The sequence below is a fragment of the Typopeltis vanoorti genome, chromosome 2, assembly GCF_054136105.1.
Source record: "Typopeltis vanoorti isolate ZY-2024b chromosome 2, IOZ_Tvanoo_1.0, whole genome shotgun sequence".
Classification (NCBI taxonomy): Eukaryota; Metazoa; Arthropoda; class Arachnida; order Uropygi; family Thelyphonidae; genus Typopeltis; species Typopeltis vanoorti.
Window position 1 is genome coordinate 100,781,420 of NC_143550.1, and position 16,207 is coordinate 100,797,626.

The window sequence follows — 16,207 nt, forward strand, 5'->3', positions numbered from 1 at the left end:
ATACCCATCACATTCAATTCCACTAGCTATATCATCTACAGTCAGCCGTGATTCACTAATACCAATAACCTGTGGTCTGGAAGTGCCAACCATGGCCAAAAACTCTTCCTTCTTGTTCCTAATACTCCTAGTATTAGTGTACATGAATTTAAGACCCCCATTAGCCCCAACCCTACCTTGATGCCTTATATTATCTATCCCACTCTGGTTTGTTGTCCTTATTTGCTCTAGCATATTATATTCATTCTTACATTCAACTGCCTCCCTAAGGACTGTATATCTACTTCTCCCCCTTAACAAATCTAGAATCCCTTAATTTGCACATCCATTACATTCAGCAACACTTTCTGAAGTCTTCTTACACCATAACCATTCAAATGCAAGCCATCCATCTTATATAGATCCTTTTGCCCATCAAACTCACTCCACACATCCACAAATTCCACACTACTCGTCACACATAACTCACGCATAAAGTCATTCGCAATTATGGCCCTCCTTTTAAACATTTCACTGTCATACCGTGGCAAAAGACTAATCATTCTAACTCTCTCACTCTTTTCTTTTGCTACCTCAAACAATTCATTCAGGTCTTCTATCATTTCCATTTTATCTCCTTTCAAATCATTCGTACCTGCTACAACAATCATTTCTTTCACCCTTTCCTTTTGCTCTCTAATAGACTCAGTGACATCCTTTATGGTCGCACCAGGTTGGTATGATTTTGTCAAATCCTCTACTAATACACCTCGTACGAACGAGTCTCCATACAGCACTCTATCCTTCATTTTGTTCATGTTCACATTCATACGCCTATTTTTCCTGTCATACCTTTTATTATTGGTTGGTTCATTCAGTCGACTTTTGTTCATGCACTCTAGCTGCTGTTTTGCCCTTTCTATCGCACCATTCAACAACGCGATCTCACTCAATGCATCTATCTCATCTTTTTTATTCTCTGAGAAACCATTAATACTATCATTCACACTTTCTACATTCACACTCTCATAATTCTCATGTACAACCTTGCCGTTTCTTGTCATATCGCTATTTTCTTCATTCTGAAGTTTCACAAAAATATCACACTCACGATCCGAAATACACTTCAATTCCTCATTCTCCCTACATTTTCTACACACATTCAATCCTTTATTATCATCTATCCACACTCTGACCGCACTCCGCAAAGCGTACATTTCACAGCTAGTACACTGACTCATTTCTTTTATACTACTGTTCTTTGATAACGATGGCGAACCATCATTACTGGCCGCCATTTTCCTTCGTACAGGTGCCATAATTATTGCAACGTGTTTTATCAAATAATAAGTTATACACACCAAAAACACACAAACAGACGCACTAAAATACGCAAGGCAAACAAAACTACGCAATATTAACTAATTTTATCAACGATAACTGAAAATAATACTTATCTTATCAGGAGCTTGCACGAACACTACACACTACGATATAACCTCCAAATATGTATGAAAGAACTTCAGAATTCCATGCAACTCCATAATTCTAATAAGTGAGGTCTTGTCAGTCATGCCATATCTACTTAACACAGGATTTATTCACAAAAGACTAAAGTTTTACAGAGGAAACAATTTTTTAATTTAAATAATTTCTGTGTCATTTTCCTTGAATTGTATTAGTCAACAACAAGCTCTTCTCTTGCAACAAGTATCATATTATGAGCTATAATTTTCAAATCTTATTCTACTGTATAATCTTTAAAAAGGTACCTATGGTATAACTATAAACAACAAATTACACAATAACCACAGTAATTAACTTTAATGAAAGTAGATATTTTGTACTGAAAATAATAGTACATCATCAGTGTGTAGAAACAAGCAGATCAAAGAACAGGAATACAAGATACATACAACATTGGTTTGCCAATTAAAAACTGTTGCTGTAAGCTAAATATGAATATATTAATAAAGAATATTAAAACTATTCTTGATGTTTACATAAAATGAGAATCTCTCAAACTTTTGGGAGATAGAGAGAACTATTTCGATTCAGGTTAGGCCAATTTAAAAGGATTTCAAAAACTTTCTTTGAAAAGGTGTTCGTATTTAAAACTGCTTCTATAGAGAAGACTGCTTTATCCCATTGGAAACTGCATTTGGTGTCAATACTATGCTGTGCCAGACCAGACTTCTGAGGCTTCACATATTCAATGTAATACTGAAACATCAATATTACATCAAATAACCAATAATGAGTAACTAATTCAATACTGCACTGAATATGAGAAAAATGAAAAGTCTGGTCTGGCACTGCACAGCAGAGTATTCACACTAAACACAGTATCTGGTGGGATGCTCATCTTCTCCATATTACATTGGCCTAACCTGAAATCGAAACAACTGTCTCTCTCTCCCCCCCCAAAAAAAAATTTTGGGAGATTCTCATTTTATGTAAAAATCAAAAATAGTTTTAATATTATTTATTAACATATTAATATCTAGCTCACAGCAACCATTTTTAATTGGCAAACCAATTGTTGTATGTACATTGTATCCCAGTTCTTTTGATTTGCTTGTTTCTACACACTGATGATGTACTGTTATTTTCAGTATGAGATATCTGTACTTTCATTGCTGTTGTAATTGGATAATTTGTTGCTTATTCTGTCTCTCTGTAACTGTCTCTCTCTCTCCCCCCAAAAATTTTGGGAGATTCTCATTTTATGTAAAAATCAAAAATAGTTTTATTTATTAACATATTAATATCTAGCTCACAGCAACCATTTTTAATTGGCAAACCAATTGTTGTATGTACATTGTATCCCAGTTCTTTTGATTTGCTTGTTTCTACACACTGATGATGTACTGTTATTTTCAGTATGAGATATCTGTACTTTCATTGCTGTTGTAATTGGATAATTTGTTGTTTATTCTATTGTATTATGTCTTATTGTTCACATTGAGAATGGTTTTGAGACTAGATTAAAAATTCCGCTTTTAGTAAATATATTCTAATACGAGGGACATCCAGAAAGTAAGTTCTGTTTTTAAATATTTTCACTGCAGCGCTACGATTGCAATGGTGCACATGCGTGCTGAGTTTGTCGATTCCTTAGCAAGGCATTGGTGCCATTTTTGGACATTCTCGCAGTGCGTATGCTTCTTGGTGATGTTTATAATGTCTAAAAAAATCGAATCGCCCACTGCATGTGAAATTAGGTCAGTTATCCATTTCTTGAATGCAAGGAACGTTAAAGCAGCTGAAATTTATCAGCAAATTATTGAGGTTTATAGAGAACATGCAATGAGTGATTCAATGGTACAAAAATGGGTAAGACTTTTTAATGAAGGAAGGACAGGTCTGCACAATGATGACCAAAGCAAGCGACCATCTTTAGTGACGATTTGGTGCGTTCAGTTGAAGAGACGATTCAACAGAATAGGGGATTCACTATAACATCACTCTAACTGCAATATCCAGAAGTTTCACGTTCATGTCTTCGAGGAATTTTGCTGGTAAACTTCTTGAGTCAAGGCTCCACAATCAATGCATGTACTGAAAAATCCTTAAGAAACTGAATGCTGCGATCCAGAATAAATGACGTGGCATGCTTACCAGGGAGCATTGTTTTGATTCATGATAATGCCCACCCACACACACACAGCCAGCATAACACTAATTCTCGCCACCTTCAGCTGGGCACTATTCCAACATCCCCCATGTAGTCCTGACCTCGCACCAAGCGACTTGGTGGCATTGGTTTCAAGATGACGACAAAGTCAAAGAAGCAGTGAATAAGTGGTTTGCATCACTTGCGGCAACCTTCTACGACGAAGGTATACAACTCTTGGTGCCCAGTTATGATAAGTACCCGAACAATGGCGGAAATTATGTAGAAAAGTAACAAAATATCATCATCAAATTCCTGACATGTACCCTCAAGGGACCAGAGCAGGCGACAGGATATGATGTGTACAGGATATGATAGTACTTCATGAAAAATTTACCTCATTACTAACTTCCTATCTACAATTTTACTCCAAGTCAGTGTGTTACTTGTGAAGACTCCAACATTATCAGATCTTATATTTCTATCGTCTAAGGCACTTTGTACCGTATCAACCCACCTATATCTTGGTCTTCCTCTGGGTCATTTTGCTGCCAACCTGACAGAGAACACTTGTTTTTGCTAATCTTAACTCGCCCGTTCTGCTCAAGTGACCATACCACCTGAGATTAGCTCTGCTAACGCATTCCTGGATGCTGACAACATCAAGTTCTTTCCTAATATCCTCGTTTTTAATATGATATTGCCATTGATGCCATCTGTTCATGCCTCTAATCTTCCTCAGGACTCATATCTGTGGTCTCTAGTCTTTGGTCAAGTGTTTTACTTCTGACCCAGCTCTCAGATCCATAAGTTAAAACTGGTTTGAACACTGTCTTGTATACAGCTAATTTAGTGTTCTGACTAATTTCTCTCTTATTCCATATGAATTTATTCAATTGACTTCCCACCATACCAGCTTTGCTGATTCTGTTGTCTATTTCTATATTTAATTTACCATCCTCAGTAAAAATCTTGCCTAAGTAGCTGAAATGTTTTACTTGTTCCACAGGTTCCCCCATTCAAAACACAGTTGACATTTTCAATGATTCTACCTATTTTCACTGTCTTTGTCTTTTTATTGCTAACCTTCTTACCATATCTATTACAACAGTTATTCAATTTAGTCAGGGAATCTTGCAAACTTGTAGCGGATTTATTTAGAAGTATAACATTGTTCGCATAAAGCAAAGAGCTGATATTAACATCTCCAATTCTGATATCATGTTTAATACCACTTTCCTTCATAATGTGATCCATATAGATAATGAATAATAGAGAGGATAATGTACATCTTTGTTTGACACCAGATTTAACATTAAACCATCTTCCTGTACTTCCTTCAATTCTAACTGCTGACTTGCAACTCAAATAAAAACGAAGTATTGCTTGATATAATGCCCCATTGACACCATATAACTGTAGTGTATTGAATAGCTTCTCTCTTGGCACCTTGTTATATGCCTTTTCCAAATCAACAAAACTTAAATACAGATCTTTGTTATATTCCCATGCTTTCTCAACTAATTGTGGCAAACTGAAGATCTGATCTTGTAAGCCTCTATTTGGCCTGAATCCAGCTTGTTCTTCACCAAGTTTTTCTTCTACAATTCTTCTCAACCGTTTCTCAAGTATACTGGTATAAATCTTGCCCAGAACGCTCAGTAGTGAAATACCTCTGTAATTCTCACGTTGTTTTATTTCCCTTTTTATAAATGGGTATTAGAGCTCTACTCCTATCATCAGGAATTCATCCCTCTGTCCAGGCCTTCTGAACTATGCAGGACAGCGACTGTAAGACTTTTATACCACCATACTTCAGCATTTCTGGTCGAATATTACCTACTCCTACTGCCTTTCCACATTTCAAGCCTTTGATGGCGTTTTCTACTTCAAGTATGGATATGTATTCCTTACTGTATGCCTGTTGAATGTTTTTTACCACTGTGCTGTCACTGCTTGTTTCATTTAGTAATTTTTTGAAGTAATTACTCTATACTTCAAGGATAACTTTTTCTCCTATTTTCATGTCACCTTTATCATCTCTAACTCCTTTTACAGCACTCTTTCCTCCATTTCTAAGCTTCTTCAACAACCTCCAGAATATCTTATCACCTTCTTGATATTTATTTTCTATGTTCTTGCCAATGTCTTCCCATGACTTTTGTTTAGCAAGTTTTACACAGAGTTTAGTTTTCTTACATTTGTCTCTGTATTCTCGAAGAGCACAAGCTGACTTGTTTGCCAGGAACTTTTGATATGCTTTCTTCTTTTCCTTCACTGCCTCTTTAACTTCCTGTGTCCACCATGGAGTTCTGATTTTTCTATCCTTACAGACAACCTCACCACATGCCGCTTTGGCTGAATCAATAAGGGTTTTCTTCAAGGTTTGCCACTGAATCTCCAAGGTTTGGTTCCTGTTCTCAAACTTTTTCATTTTTTCTTCAATAAGCTTTGTGTATTTCAGTCTACAGTTCACATCTGAGAGCTGCTCAACTTTTATTCTCTTTAAAACTTTCTTTCATGTCATTCTTTTCAATATGAAATTCAATTTTATCCTGCTCAAGACTAAATAGTAATCGCTTCCGATTTCAAATTCACTGTACACTCTGGTGTCCTGCAACAGGGAGAAAACTTCACTATCAACAATAACATAGTCAATGAGACTTTTCTTATTCCTTGCCTCTTCTCTCCATGTGAATTTATGCACATTTTTATGTTGGAACATGGTGTTAGTAATAACCAGTCCATGTCCTGAGCAGAAATCCAACAGGTATTTGCCATTATTATTAGTTTTTCTCTTTTCTTCAAATTTTCCCAAAACATTTTTGTATGTCTGACAATCACTTCCTACTCTGCTATTTAGATCCCCAACAAGGACCAACTTTTTCTTTTTCATTGTGTCAGTAGCTTTCTCTAGAGCCTCAAAAAAATTCCTCCACTTCTACCTTTAGTAGAGCCTTCTGTGGGATCATAGGCACAAATAAGTCTCATTGTCCAGTTCTCCATTCTGATATTTGCCCACATCACTCTACTTGACATTGCCTGTCATTCAAGAAGATGAGCCTCGTATTTTGTGTTGAATACTATGGCTACTACCTTCTTTTCCTTGATTGTCATTGCCTGAATATAACATTTTGTATTTATTGCTCAGAAAGATCTCACCAGTTTTTGTCTTTTTTGTTTCAGTCACCCCTATTATGTTGATCTGGTACTTATCCAATTCGTCAGCTAGCTCCATTTCTTTGCCATTCAGGCTTCTTATGTTAATAGTACGGATCTTTAACTCTGGTGATGTTAACTTGGGGTGTGCTTTCAGATTTGTTCCAGTAGCTGACTTTTCGCTGCTCGCTCTGGTTCCCTGGCGAAAAGAATGGGGGACTTGTTTAACTGGGCGACGCCCCAGCCAGCATGAAATTTTGTCATGTTGTACCATCTCTACTTTAATTTCCAATAAAGTTTTTTGTAAGCATATTTTTGTGTCTGTGACAGCCTATTGGAACTTACTTTCTGGACATCTCTCATATAAGTGGTTTCCATATTTGCTCAGAATGTGCCATCCACTTATTTTTCTATATTTTGTAATATTCACAGTACTAATGCACAATAACTCGACAAGCTGTTATGGGTAGGGAAAAAAATAAGCATGTCTTTACAGTAGCATTCCCTACCCATATTTTATTTTTGTTACTATTTTTTTAATGAATTTACATGCTTATTTGAACACTAAGCAATTTGCTTCAAGCTCATATGCTAAAAATGCTACATATAACAACTTCTACATTTTGTGGCACAGCAAAAGATGGATGGAAGGGGAAAGTTTTACCTTCCATTCTCTCTTTTGTTATATGAAACTATTGGAGGATGCTGTTAGAGATACAAATGTCATGTTAACTTCTTTGATGATTATTTAATGTTTTATATCAATTCCAACAGCTGGAGAGGACTCATAAATTACTGTATGACCTGGAGGTAAAAAAAGCAACTTGCAACAACTTTCATGGTATACTGAGGTGAGGGTGGGGGGAGAGGAGCAAAAGAACAACCTCACATATACATGTTGGTTATCAAAAATGACAGTAGTTAGCAGAAAGCTCCTTATGACCCATTTACCTAATTCAAATTAATCTTAATTGAAATTAGGATTGTATTGACCATCAATATTTTTAATGTGAGGAAAATGGCAAGAGTTGTATTTATTACAGGTGACAGTTATATTTTAATGCTGTACTTACCAGACTTCCATTCGATTGCCTGTTTATGGCATGCAGCACATCAGAAATCTTCCAATGAGGTATGTTTAATATACTTACTATTAAAATGAACCTCAGGTTTCATTATTTAAAAACCTAAAACCAAACACTTTTGAATTTTTATCAAAATACTATGACCACCCAATCCAACATACAACTTCCCCTTAAAGTGTTTAGTTAGCTGCTCTTGCAAAGCCAGGAATCTTATCTAAATGCCAAAAGCTACAACTACCCAATCTGCCATACATCTTATTATTATTATATATGAAAGTGATGTAAACTACTAAACTTCTTTGGCAGCTTGCAGTCTGATGATGTCTGTGGTCAATGCTTACTAAACACAGTAGCATTTTCAGCTTGCAAGTGCAAACAATGGAAAGTTCAAAAATTCACAATGGTAAAGGGTATTTATTATATACAGTCATACCCCGACTTACGCGAATCCGGAGTTAAACGGTTTCTTATATGTACGTATTCCCGTCCCGCTTCACCACTAGTCGTATCTTTCAGGTGCCGGCCGCATTCGCCAGTGTCGCACATGCTGTGAATAAGCACTGACTTGTTTCACGCGGTCTCCATTCATACACGATTTTTATAGTCTACAAACCTTGCGATTGTTTAATGTTATGTTCTTGATAAAAATTTTATCACATAAAAAATAATAATGTCATCCAAAAGAAGCAAGTCCGATTCTTCTACTGCTAGCAAGAAAAGAAAAACATTGACTTTGGAAACAAAACTCAACATTATTAAGGATTTTGAAGGCAGAATGAAAATTTGTGAGCTAGCAAAAAAGTTCGATCTACAGGAATCCACAGTAAGAACAATCATAAAAGAAAGGTTTACAGATTTTGGAGGACATAGATTCTAACAAGGAATGAATTGTAGCCACAAGGCAAGGAATAAAAAAATCATTGGCTTGCTATGAAGAAATTTTGCGTGACAAGAAAAAGACATGCTGTCAGACGACTCTATTAGATTTTATGAAACCATCGACATTGAAATAACTTTCTTTTTTTTTATGTACAAAAAACTACAATTATGATTATATTTCTTAAAAAATATAGGTGTTTTTATAAATTTTTGGTCCCAATTGTATGTTTGTATATATATAAATTACATGCAAAATTATACCCCGAGTTACGCGAATTCGACTTACGTGCTTTTTGTTGGTCCCACCTACCGCGTAACTTCGGGGTTTTACTGTGCATCAAATTCCATGTCACAAAAAGAAAATTTTAATAACTATGTTACTTTCAGTTATAATAAGAGGAAGCCATTATGCTGAATTAGGTAGTTGCAACTGTTATAAGCTTCTGTTAGGACCATCTGGTACTTGTTTATTCTAATACAGCACTTTATCATAAAGCTATTTATTATAGTGAGAATCTACTGAATATGTAATATGCTTTAAACTGCCTTTAATTTAAAAATATAATAATTTTACTTATTTAGACTAATATACAATAAAATTTATTTTTTAATACTAATTCCACTTACAAAACGTTAGCTATGCAAATGATCTACCACCTTTCTTTAGCATATATGTCAGTGGTTCAAAACCCACATCCTGCTGGTTACAAAGTGGAGATGCATCCATTTGGCCATCCAGGCAGCAATAAATGCTATACATTTTTAAATAAATTATTTTAATCATCTTGCTTTTTTTTTTTTATTATTGTATTTTCTTTCCATCTGTAAGAATTTTCCTGGTGCCATTAATTTTATTTAAAAACTTTAGATATATAAGTGCAGGTAAAAACAATATTAACAATTTATAAATTACTACACGAACTTAGAGAACCTAAATATAATAGACTGCAGGTGCAGTATGTGTGAAAAGCTGATACACTTAAACCTTTTTGTTGTTGTTGCATGTTATATTTAAAAAGTAGGGACTTCCAGGTGCCAAAATATCAAATGTTAAGGCAGGGGTTCCCAACCTCCTTGTTTCCTAGAGCATATTCTAAAATAACGGTAGGGCAATGGGTACCATTTAGTTTTTCAAGCAAATTTTTTGAATTCGTTTGTTAAATGAATACATACAAAGTTTACATTATAATCAAATGTTTTATTACTTAAAATTTTCCATTATATAAAAATTTAAATATATATATATGTAAGTTAGTATGATCTTTGGCATTGCATTTCATTGGCCAGTGCTTCATAATTAGGAGAATATGATGATATTCCAGTTCTTAAACTGGAATGAACAACTTCGAATGCACATCTACTTTACATTGTATGCGTTTAATACTCGTCATGTGTCATTAACGCATGCATCATATAGCATGCTATGAATTGTTGCGTGATTATTTCAAACTATATGGCACATGGTTGAACAGCGGCGGGCACACACAAATTGGTCGACGGGCACCATGGTGCCCGCGGGCATAGGGTTGGGAACCCCTGTGTTAAGGTAATAACTGATAAGCCAAGTACCGTAGACAGTCTGACTAAATCTTATTACAAGAATCAAGAATTAAAATAATGAGTAAGAGAGAAGTGGTCTTTGTTAGAGATTGAGTAGCAAGGTATGAAGGAAATTTTTTCATGCAAATCTTTTTTAGAAATGGAGAATTCTTATGGGACAATCTGAAGAATAAGTTTGAGCTAATAATAATAAAGACATTCTGAATTATATCTCTAATATGGACTTATCATTAATAACATGGTCTCTAACATTTGCAAATAATCTAAATCTCCCACAGTCATTTATAATAGTCAACTAATTTCAAACTATGGTTAATTTCAATTTCATTAAAATGGGCTCAGTCTCTCTCTCTCTTTACCCCCCCCCCACACGTGATGTATAATACATGTACACATAATGTTAACTCAATTTCATCTCACTTCAGCCATAAATTTAACTTGATAATAGAACTTATTATATGACACCTCCAAGTAATCCAATCCACTCCAAAGAATCCACCATTTTCACTACACTTGAATTCTATACCTATACATAGCAGCACTAACCACTATCTTAGTCCCACCAGTAGTATTTTTTGTCTATAAACTGTGAGAATTCTCATCATCATCATCATCAAATTCCTGCCATGTACCCTCAAGGGGTGTACAGGTTGGTCAGAGAATTCTCTGACCAACTATTTATATATGGGATGAACAACCTGAATTTTGAGGAGGAAAACACCCTGCTACTTCAGTATGAGGTCAGCCAACTCATTCAATCGACAAATCTAGGAAGATTCCTCTCACCAAAACAAGAATCAAACTCAGGTCTTTTCCAATTAAATAGCATGTCCGGTTGATTGTTCTTCCAATTGTGCTACAGAGGTGCTTATGTTATAAATGACAGAAGCAATCATTATTAAAACACAATGTAAAATTATCTTTCCTTTATAATGAATAAACAAGAAAATTAGATAAAAATAAATACAAACAACAAAATGACAAATTGTAATAATTACCTCAGGCAGGTCAATATCTTGATCATTGGACCCATTATCATCATCACTGTCTTTTCTTTTTCGTTTTGCACGTATACTTTGGATTACACTTTTATGATAATCACATATGTAAATATGGCGTGCCTAAAATAAAGTAATTAAATATGACCAATGGATCATAAGAATGTATGCATAATTCATTTAAGTATGCATATGGTATGTCCATATGACCAACACATTCCAGCTATTTATTAATCATGCACATAGTAACCTTAAAAACAGTTGTTTTATTTTAAAAGAACTCCCACAATTCTGATGAACTGACTATTAAATTGGGTGAAAGAGTTTCTAGAAATAAAGTTAAAATAATAATAATAAGCATGCAATAATTTGCTCAAATGATATTTATGTCATAAATATATATGACAAAGAAAAAATAATCTAAAGCATACTGCAGAAAATATGAAACTATTGAAAGTATGCAACACTGTAGGAAAACCCAAAATATTTTACTGTGCCAACAGAAATAAGTTACCCGACAATCAATGCTTTCAAGCCAGAGGCAGATATAAAGCAGTCACAGTTGTTGAGTCAAAGGTAGTTTTAAAATATCCTTTCCAGACACAGTTATGTATTTGTGTGTGTGTCAGTTTAGAGAAAATCCACACACACACACATGAAGATACATTAACAGTCACAGCATCCCTCCAGTCCAATGGATACCATATTGCTGGGTCAAGGAGGCCAGTACTTTTTTTTGTTTGTTTTTGTAAGATCCATACATGAAAGATTGGTTGGTCAAGCTATGGTACATTAGTACTGCATATTGGAAGAGATCTGAGGAAGAAGGTACTTGTTCACAGTCCTGTGCATTGTATTCCTCGGGAAACAGACATAAGAGAGGTTCTTTCAGAGTGTCGAAAGAGGAGAAACATGGTCAAGGGAGTTGGACTGCGAAGGGATGCTAGGTGGCAACTGACACCTTTCTATGAATTTGTTAGTGAGATGGGAAATTACTGATGCTAGTTCAGATGAACATTTGCCACAGAAATATTTATAAAAGATTCATTCAACCAATACTAAACGCCTGTGCAAAAGTGGTTGAAGTTAGTCTTCTCTATTGCACCGAGTATTTTTAGGGAACTCTTGGTGACAGCGAGCAAAAGAGGAATCCTATTTGTCCAATGGCATAGCTCATTCCACAAAATTCAGTTATCTAGACAACATATTTATTAATTACTGGCTACAGCCTGTAAACAGTAAAACTGTTTCCCCATTCAATATGAAAAGTTTTACTGTAATCTTATATGTCAAGACAGACAAGGATAGGGGAGGGGCAGTACTTTATGTATTTATAGGGATTGTAGTTATCAGTAAAGTGTGTGACCTAGATAAAGGTCTGCAGCAAGAGAGTTGTGGCATAGGATGAAGCACATCAAGAGCATATTAACCAGTGCCTGCAAATGAGCCTACCATAAAGAAAGAAAGAACTATTAACAACTACCTTGAGAAATACAGGAACAATTTGTGATAATTAGTCATAATTAAGCCATCACAATATTTAACCATTCTGTTTTGGTGACAAGTAGTTTTTGTGCTCTACAGCTCGTTTTTTTTCTTTTCCCCCTTTTTGGCTCATAAATCACTATTGTGCCAACAATAGATTTATGAGCAGCTTAAACTTTCATATTAATATATTTTTGTTCATATGGCTGCATGAGAATCGCAAACTCTTTTTAATCCGTTACATTGTTTTGTTTATCTGCATAACACTTATTTACATATAATGCTTTTTTAGCATGTTACGTTTTCTTTTTCCATTTTTTAATGTATCGTAATTAATTAGTTATTTTTCTAAAAATATATTCTTCTGTGTTTATTAGCAGTTGAGACTGAAACATACAACTACAACAAAAAAAAAATTTGCCTGTTAGCTAGAGTGGCATCTTCAGGGCTGTAAATGAAACAAAGATAATACCAAAATTTAAAAAACTCAGATAAACCATTCAAGTATTAACAATAAAAAAAAAAACAAGGGAGACTAGTAATATGTGGCATAGATCAACAGTCCTCTAGGATTGTTTAGAGGTAAAAGCTGCTCACTGTTGAAAGATCCAATCATTGATTTTTTGAAATCACTTAGTCCCTAATTTTAGTTGAGGGAGCCAATGTCAATGAATGATGGTGGTAGATGATGTGAAAGGAACTTTACTTCCAGATAAGGCATGGTAGCTTTATCCCAATCAATGACATGATCACAAGAAAGAAAAATTCTGCTATTGTTATTATCATTAATAATAAACACATAGATGTTTAGGAAAAAGAAGAGGAAGAAAAGAACAGATTGGATAGGAAATATAAGGACTGGACCTTTTTGTCTTATTAAGAATGTAAGAGAGAAGCACAAAACTGTACATGGTGGAAGCTCATGGTAGCCAACCTCCTGGAAAGAGATGACACCTGACAAGACAAGAGAGGCTTAGGAAAGGGGAGATTGTTTTTTTGGAGATCAAAGAAGGCTGCACGTGGTTAGAATGGACTTATAGGCAATCTGACATTTTCACTTTAGTAGAATAGTGATTTTATCAACTATAAATAATCAAGCACGTTAAACTGAATGTCATTTCTATATATTTTGCTGTCTTTTTCTTTTTAGCTGACAGCATTTTCAGGAATCATACTGGTAAAAATTAAAAGAAAAAGAAGCTTCTATTGTAAGAGGAATGGAAGTTATAATATTTCAGTGAAATCTCTCATGATATGTAACCATGTAAGTTATCATGTTTGCTCTTACATGTTTTATAAGGAGATTGCACTTAAAAAAAGGTCAAATTTGGTCTGTAATAATTTTATATTTGCAATAACTTAACCATGAGCCTTTGTTAAAATAACACAGCACATGGCATCATTATGTAAAGCTATTAACCTATATCCATTTCAAAAGACATACGAAGTATTATGTCATCATGGTCAAATGTCAATATATGACTATATATGGAAGTTTTGTGAGACATGCACATTAGTACAACGGAAGTCCGGGCCTTTATAAGGCGAAACGACAAGAAGGAATTTTGTTTAGGGTTTTTCACCTTCTCTTACCTGGGTATGCTGCCATGTGAGGTCCATTGTAGATGTAATTAAAAGAGAAGCATCGTCAGTCTTGGATTTCGGAATCTTCTACCTGGGTCCACCAGCATGTGAGGTCTGTTTCGGTAATAAAAAGAGGAGAATCGCAAGTCACAAGGGTCCAAAAAGGTATAGAATAATCAACGACTCAGACAAAGAAGAAATTTGGCAGGAAATCAAGAATGAGTCAGCAGAAGGAAGGAAAGACAAAAAGGAGCACTTTCGTGTGAAAAGAATCATGTAAAAGGCAGTGCTGAACGAGAATTTTAAGTATTTATGTATGTGATAATTCCAAACAAGAATACATCAAGTGTGTCTGTTTATGAGTACAATAACATAATGTAAATTGATATAGAATTAAATTTACTCAATGTATGTTTTATTGTCAGTTTGTGTGTGTGTGTATATATATATATATATATATATATATGACTAGCAGGATATTATAGATTGTGATTTAGCTTTAAAGGAAGAAAATTAGAACTAAGTTTGAATTATGAAGAATTGAAAATAACAAAGAATTGTAATTCAATTGTATATATATGTTAAGGTGAATCAAACTGTGTAGATAATGCCTTGTGATTTAATTAAATGGTTTGTGAGCAACACATTGGACTGAGTCTGTCAATGCACTATCATGGAAAATTTTGAACCTGAATAAAGTTTAGGGGATCAATATTGAAGCCACGAATAATTAAAGATAAAGATTAATACAAGTGGGAAATGCTAACAATATCTGCTTTGTCTTTAGTTTAAAATCTTATAATCTCGCACTCAATACATAGTTTACTGGCGAAGTAGTAAAACAAATAAATTTGTTAGACTATAGAGCATGAGAACATAAGATCTAGTAGAAATAAATAAATGGAGGCAATCGACCATTCATGACATCTCACAAAGTATTAAGTAAAGAAAAACATAGGCAAAGCAGAGTTGCAAAATAACAGAAATTATAACACTCCTTATCACAAATGTCCAGTGAAGTTTATATTGGATGATGGTTAAACTACATGCACAATTCTTTTAAGGGATAACAAAAGAAGAGAGGTATGTAGAAAAGATTCATTAAACATTTCATGAGGTGTGATCTGCTGAAGTTTACATAAGTTTAAGAAATATATAGAAGTAGGAGGATAGTTCATACTAAAATTTAATGGAATGAATACAGCATAACAAGAAATAATTAAATAGCAGTCTAATCACTGGGAAGTTTATCGCAGACACATTTATTAAGATTAGGCTAGTTTTATTTTTCTTTTAATTTGCTGCTGATTCTAAGTCATTCAGGTTTGTATTTGCTGTTTTGAAGTATAATAATTGTTGCACAGGATCAGATGGAATAAAACTTATGCAAACTAAAAACTCTTAAGAATCAGCAGAAAATTTAAAAAACCACCCTAACCTTAATAAATATGGTTGTGTTACACTTTACAAGATTTGAGAAACTAATTCTTAGGCCTTCCATCGAATAGCTAAGGCTAGTCAACAGTGCTAATAGAGGGTGCCCCCTCATAGAAATTAGAAAGCATTATAAAAATTATGGAAACAACTACCATGTTAGAGAAAAACTTCAGTTTAATATAAACCAAAATAATCACTTGACGTTTCGGCCTTCAAAATAAAGTCATCATCTGGAGTATACATATATATGTATATATACACACAACAAAAAAAAAAAAACAAGCTGCACTACAATCCACATGGTATGCTAAAGTTATTACACTGATTTGGTCAACCATTAAAACTACTGACCTTGCCTCTTGTGAAAAAAAACAACAACCTAACTACATCAACGCTAGAGTCCTGTTGTTATTATTATTATCTAT

The 16,207-nt window shown here is 34.4% G+C and overlaps 1 protein-coding gene across 2 annotated transcripts in view; it reads right to left on the bottom strand.

Annotated features, from left to right (window-relative positions):
• The window catches only part of Sap30 (SIN3-associated polypeptide 30), a 96,814-nt gene that overhangs the window by 37,650 nt on the left and 42,957 nt on the right, over window positions 1-16,207 (bottom strand). For both annotated transcript variants that reach the window (XM_090407013.1, XM_090407022.1), the window contains exon 3: window positions 11,277-11,399. In XM_090407013.1, coding sequence (XP_090263139.1) covers window positions 11,277-11,399 — 123 coding nt within the window. The remainder of the gene's footprint in view (window positions 1-11,276; window positions 11,400-16,207) is intronic.